General features: G+C 34.4%; 1 protein-coding gene across 1 annotated transcript; it reads right to left on the bottom strand.

Moving 5' to 3' along the window:
- Positions 1-865: 865 nt before the first annotated feature.
- Positions 866-4286, bottom strand: LOC131165308 (scarecrow-like protein 14). The gene has a single exon (XM_058122968.1). It carries the CDS (start codon positions 3615-3617, stop codon positions 1428-1430), a length of 2190 nt encoding a protein of 729 aa, XP_057978951.1. The 5' UTR covers positions 3618-4286; the 3' UTR covers positions 866-1427.
- Positions 4287-6862: the final 2576 nt, after the last annotated feature.

Consider the following 6862-nt stretch of genomic DNA (forward strand, 5'->3'; position numbering starts at 1 on the left):
CCCACTACCCATAGGTTTGGGTTGACTATTTTACTTATTATATTTTATTAAACAATTAAATAAGTAGGCCATTACAGTTTGGTATCAGAGCAAAGGGGTAGTTACCCCCGATCCTCGGGAACTCTTGCTTATGAATGATTGTGGCGAAATAAGACTCTCTACCCGGGGGCTTGCTGGATTGAGGGACAGCGATACATAACGCCTCAATCTCAGTGAGTGCTTTGATAGGTATCCATTGTTGCTACGGGCGCAAGGCCCATAAGAAAAGTGACAACGCCCGAAAGGGGGACATTACACCTCCGGTTTGTATTAGAACCAACGATTCATAACTCTGAGTGAGCAATATCGTAAAAAGTCGAGATTTGAAACTAATTTTCCTGACGTGCTAACAGTTGGAGGACCAAGTGTGTGGGCGAGGCTAATAAGGATCATTTAGGTTGCGGATGGATCCGAATATGGTCAAGACGTGGGAGGTAGGATTGGTTTAGAGACGCTATTTGGTATAATTGTTCACATTGAAAAATTTGAGTGGATGATGGGTGCTTATATACATGATTGAGCTCAAAATCCAATAGGCTTAAACTTTTGGGTCAAGTTGGTGTTCACCCATGTGTATCAAACCCACTCATGGGTTCCTCCGGTCCTAACAACACTCTCTACCAATATGCGTCTTTTTGGATTTGTTACCCTTTAAATTATCCTCCCTATAAAACATGCAACCAGTCAGGACTCGTTACATTGTTGACATTTATATATCCATTGTAAATGAAACTCTTCATTTACAAGCATGAAATGAAGTAAATGTCCGAGTATTAGGTAAGCCATGTGAAACTGTCATCGCCTATCAGATATACATACGCACATATTGTTCAGGAAATTTTATTGTAATGTACTCATAAGCCTAGTTTGCATTTCTGCTACAATAATTGAACAAAACATGATCACAGATCATACAGGCACATACACACACTCTCTCTCCTCTTATAGACTGCTATAATTTCTTTTGTTGCACTCGCTTCCATGTTCATTTTTCCTTGTATCATCTTCTTTCAAAATACTGAAAGCTGCATCAGCGATGTACATGACGCAGTACCTCTTTCTTCCAACAAAACTATGATTTTCATAGCTCCTTTATTTGAGACTGGTCTTTCATAGAATTATCAGAATAGGGTTGCAGCTGAAATCCACTCTCGTTCAACCTGCTGAGTGAGCATTATTTGAATCAAGTTTGTAACTATATGGAAGCGACGAGAGAGAGAGAGAGAGAGAGAGAGAGAGAGAGAGAAGACTTCTATTTAACTAAATTTCAATTTTAACTAGTCTGTGATAAGTCCATGACAGATTCATATGGGCACAAAATGCAGGAAATGCCAGGGGGTGGAAATTACTATCTTGCTCCCCATGTAACAAAATGAGCATGTATTAGATTAATGAACAGGCTTCCAAGAAGAGAGAGCATATAAAATTCTTCCCTTCCACCCCTGTAGCAGCCACTGACCATCTTCATTGACAATGAAATCCTTGTGATATAGTGCTGCCGTCTTCTTCTTTGCTATCGTCACAATCTCCTCACTCAAAGGGAGCTGCCTAAACCCAGCTCTAAGATTCCGGACCTGCCACTGCCTATATGTCTCAGGCCTCTCAATCCTCTCTGAGCCCTCACATGCAATGACGTTCATTGCCCCCCGCCCAAGTATCTCCTTTTCAAGCAGCATCCTCTCAGGAATCTCACGGGGCACTGTAGTCTCGAGCATATCAAACTGAGCAGAATAGTGGAAGAGAGCCTCTCGGAATCGGGTGATGAAGAAAGGAGCATTGTGGGCACCATTCACAATCCCCTGTATGAAAACATCCGGATTCATCTCCTTGATTAGGTTCAGAACAATACTCCTGGGACTATCCAACACCACAGTCTCATCTAGTAGGTTTCTGAACCGATATACACTATTCACAACAAGGACCTCATCACTGTCAATCCTGAAATCCTCCATTCGAATAGTTTCCCAATTTTTTGCTATGGCGTTGAATTCAAATGGAACGTTAAAACTTTCAGCATAATTTGCTAGGCGATGCCCTGTCTCCTCTATCCTTTCTGTTGGTCTGAAACCTGGTCGCGGAAAATCAATCCCAGTAATCCTAAGCTTTGGAGGTCCACCAGGCCTAGATGAGAGCCGTTGTATGAAGGAAGGCCACTGGAAACCATAAAGAATACCAAAATCAATGATGTGGAGTCTTGTTGCTTTCTCAGCTACATTCATTATTGTCTTGTTTGAGAAGAAGTTTGCAAGCTTCTTAAATGGGCACACAATAAGAAATAGATGGTAAGCTTTCAAGATATCAGCAGCTGTAACAGGCTTGGAAATAAGAGCAGTGTAAATTTGAGTTCCAGAGCCAGCCAAACGTGCCTCAAGACCATCGGCAAAATACCTGGCCAGCCTCTGGATTCCATCTCCAGTAGGACAAGAATGCTGTCTGATCTGCTTCAGCAGATCATTTGCACTATTTCGATCATTGGCCGCAACAGCTTGTGCACATTGGGTTAGAAGAGTTGGCAAATCTAGTAAATCCTTCTTACCTCCTTGCCCTTGTTTCTTGCCATGGCCCTTTCCACCATTAGACTGCTTCAATTGAATGTTCTGCTGGACGTTCTTGCTTGCTCCGCTCTGCAATGACCCTTGCAGCGCACAATTTCCTTCTTGACATAACAACACCCTATCAAACATTTCTGACCTCACAGTTGCTTCGGTATAAACAGCCGACTGCTTGCTACCCCTCCCAGACTCTAATTCCACATCTTCAGGATGATGATGGTTCTTCCTTCCTCTCAACCCATCCAGTGAGTCCTTGCTCTCATGCTTCTCCTCCTCCTCCACTACGACTAAATTTTTAGCCTCTTCCTTCGGCTCCTTAGTAAACAACACATTGCTGTTCAAATTAACAAACAACCCAACATCATCTGGAAGGAACTTGTGTGCTTCCTCAACCCCTCTCTTGAATTGCATAATCGACTCGCTCTGACTAAAAGTATCAGGAACCCCAACGCTGCTACCTACTGGAGACTCCACATACCCTTTTACAACATTATCACTGCCACTTGATGACCTCCTCGATGAGCCCAGTGAAAACTGAGAACTTGAGTGTGCATTCCAGTTGATGGTAATACTTTGCCCATAACAGGGATCTTCCAAGCTACTGTTGTTATTGCAATCGTTGTAATTCCCAGTGTGGTTTTCAAACTTTTGATTAAAAACATATGGGAGTTGGTGATCAGGAGAAGGAGGGTACTTCTCCCCAAGAACCTCATATAATGATTTCTCGGCAACTTGAAGGGCTGCTGAATTGGATTCCTGAAACATGCAATTCTTCTCGTCCATATCGTCTTCCATAAGCATCTGATTTATGTATTTGAGCACTACATCACTAAAATCACAGTCCTCGCACAATTCTCCATCATGACTCACACTTGGGACTGAATTAGCATGACTCACACTTGGGACTGAATTAGCAGGCCCCATGTCAAAAAATGGAGGCAGAGAAGGATTCGCGAAGGGCTCATCGTTGAATTTGCTCCCTCCCATAGAACCATTGTATCCCCCAAACTTTGGATCCATGATCATATGTTTTATCAAAAACTACTCAACGCAATAATACTCAAAATCTAAATCCAGAAAAAGAAAATAAAAGAAAAACTACTTTAATAACGAGATTTCTCCCAATTTCACAGTTACAACAATCTATATAGCATCTCAAAAATTATCTCCCGTTATTCATCATCTTGATCTTCATCGCCATCATCAACATCATTAACAACAACAAAATACTTATATGCTGCAAGTACCGAAGTATTCAGGGACATATGAATCTAGGTCAAAACAATGGGATCTTTAAAGCAAATAACTACATCAGAAACAGAGTATAGAGAACAAATCATCAATATCTGCATGAAGAAGCGTATAATTCAGCTCAGCTTCAAGAAGAAGATGATGATGACGGGATAATGGTGAAATATCTGCCCGAGAGAGAGAGAGAGAGAGGCCTCGGCTGCTATGCCTGCTGATCCTGCTCTTTAATTTATCTAAATTATTATATATATATATATATATATATATATATAGATATAGATATATAGATATTGACGTTTCCTTGACTTGGACCGTCTAATCTCATCGGCTGCCTCACCGTCACACTGGAACGGTTTGCCGGTGGCTGCTTCTTCTTCAATTGATGAAAGCGAACGGTGAGACGCACAGATGCCGGTCATGTTTCGTTTCCTCCCTCGCGAAACCTGCGGGCAGAAAATGGCCACCCATACTGATTATCTTCATTTGATAGTCTGAAAAAATTTTAACTTTAGGCAATAATTTAGTTCTCCAAATTCATTTTTCTTGTTTTGGAAGCTGGACTTTGGACGTGATGGTCGATTCGCATATTTTTTAATTGTTAAATTTAAGTTGAAAAAACATACGATCATCATACCAGATGTAGCAGGTGAGACATTCGTTATACCATATATAAAAATAGAGAGCACATTTGAATATAATTTATTGAAGATTTTTTTTTAATCTTAATAATTTTTATTATAGTAATTATTACTATTAGAATATATAAGTCATGAGTGAGCGACAAAGATTGAAAGTGATGTTACATCTTAGTTTGTGGAATAAAATAAATATGACAAATTTAAATCATAAATTTTAATTTTAATTTGTTCAATTTTATTTCATTTCTATGTAACATTAATATAATATAATATTAAGTTTCTACTTATCAAAAAAATTTGTTATAGTAAGCTTCTTTTAAATTTATGTAATTCAAAATTTTAAATTTTATTTTGGAGTGCATAAAATGACCCTTGAAGCATAGTTATCTTGTAGATTAGGTATATAAAATCTACAAAGCTTATTAATTTTTATTTTTAAAAGTTTAAAATAATTGTTATAATTAAACGAATTAGTGTGACTCTTTAGTCAAATCTCTGTATTTGTAATTGGTACTAAATTAATCCCATTTAATAAGACCCGCACGCCATGTGATAGATAAGGAAGAGGCGCCGCCACATTATGATGACTTCCGTGTTAAAAATTATCATTAAATGGTTTTCCAAAGTTGAGAAACTTCTGCTATCCGCCGCAGCCCATACTATGAGTAATCTATATTTTTATTTTAATTATTAAAAATTCATATGATCATTTTATATTTATTTTTATTTTTAATTTTAGTTTAAAAGTGTATAAAATGAATGATTTAATTTAAAAGAACTCTTTTTAGATATTAAATTTTTTAACAACGGGTTGTCAAAATAATTGAAAGTTATAAAATTTTATTTTCAATTTTTTTGCAAATAATAGAAAACCGATAATAGAAATAAAATAAAATAAAACTGAAAACATAAGGGACCTTTTGATATCACTGTTAAAAATTAGAGAAACGAAAACTAAAAACTAGAAACTAACAACCTGTGTTGTTAATATTTATAAAATTAATACAAATTAAAAACTTAATTAAAAAATACTCATTTTCATCTTTAAATCAAAATATTACAAAATATAAAAAATAATAAAATTACAAATCATACACATTAAAAAATTATTATAATAAAAAGAAAATGTATTATAATTACTTAACATAATTGTTTTACTTTACAATAAAAACTTTATTAAACATGACAATTGAAAAATAGTAAAAGTATTTTGTAATGACTTTATTATTATTTTTAAAATTTATGTATTTTTTATTTTAATTATATTTAGATTTATATGATCATTTAATTTTGATTTTAATTTAAAAGTGTATAAAATGAATAATTTAATCCAAAAACTATTTTTGGATATTAAAATTTTTAGAAATAGGTTGTCAAACCAACTAAAAATAATAAAATGAAGTTTTCAGTTTTTTCTGCAAATAGTTGAAAATCAGCAATAGAAATAGAAAACTTACAAAAAAAAACAAATACATTTTTATACTTTGTTTTTTCACTATAGAGAAATAGAAACAAAAAACAAGAAACAACAACAGTACCAAACACACCTTAAATAAACGCGTTTTTATAATCTATTTTTTCATTATGCAGAAACAAAAACAAAAAATGACAATAAACCAAACAGATCCTAAACTTGTATTTGTAAAGAAGTTAAAAAGAGAAAGTGTTTGAAAAATTCTATATTTCTCATTTATTTGCTTGTAGTTTTTTCTTTTTATTAACTAAATGAGGACGGCACCTCCAATTATTTATTGATATACCTTCACTTTTGACGGAGGAATACCGTAGTTATATGACAATCATTGGGAGATTACAGATAAAAAAGACATTAAAGGCCTCCCAAAAATAACACCAACAACCAACCAAAATAAGACAACAAATCCAACCAAAGCTAAATAAGAAACAAATATAAACAGACCAAGCAAAAATAAAAAATAATAAAATAAACTAAAATAAAAAAATTGAAACCAACTAAACAAAAGTTAAGAGGATGAACTAATGACGAAGGGAAGTGAGACCCAACTTATCCATCCAAAAGATACCTGTAAAAATCCCAAAAAAGAGATATTAAAGATTAGTGGATTGATTTCAAAAATAATAATAATAATAATATTATTATTAATATTAATTAATTAATTAATTGAATTTAAAAGAAAAAAATTTAATTAAAATTTATTTTTATTTTATTAATAAAAAATATTATTATTAATATTAATTAAATATATTATTATTATTATATTAATATATATATATTTATATATATATTACATCACCTGAAGCTTAAGGAAGCTTCAGGTGATTTGGAAACATTCACCCCCCCTGCATTATCTTTTTCTTTTTATTTTATTTTCTTTTCTTTTCTCAGACCACTCTGAACTCTCT

This window comes from Malania oleifera, chromosome 10 (genome assembly GCF_029873635.1).
Source record: "Malania oleifera isolate guangnan ecotype guangnan chromosome 10, ASM2987363v1, whole genome shotgun sequence".
Lineage (NCBI taxonomy): Eukaryota > Viridiplantae > Streptophyta > Magnoliopsida > Santalales > Ximeniaceae > Malania > Malania oleifera.

What these genes read in the sequence shown, in the direction of transcription:
- LOC131165308 (XM_058122968.1), bottom strand. Translation starts at nt 3,617, where the DNA reads ATGATCATGGATCCAAAGTTTGGGGGATACAATGGTTCTATGGGAGGG.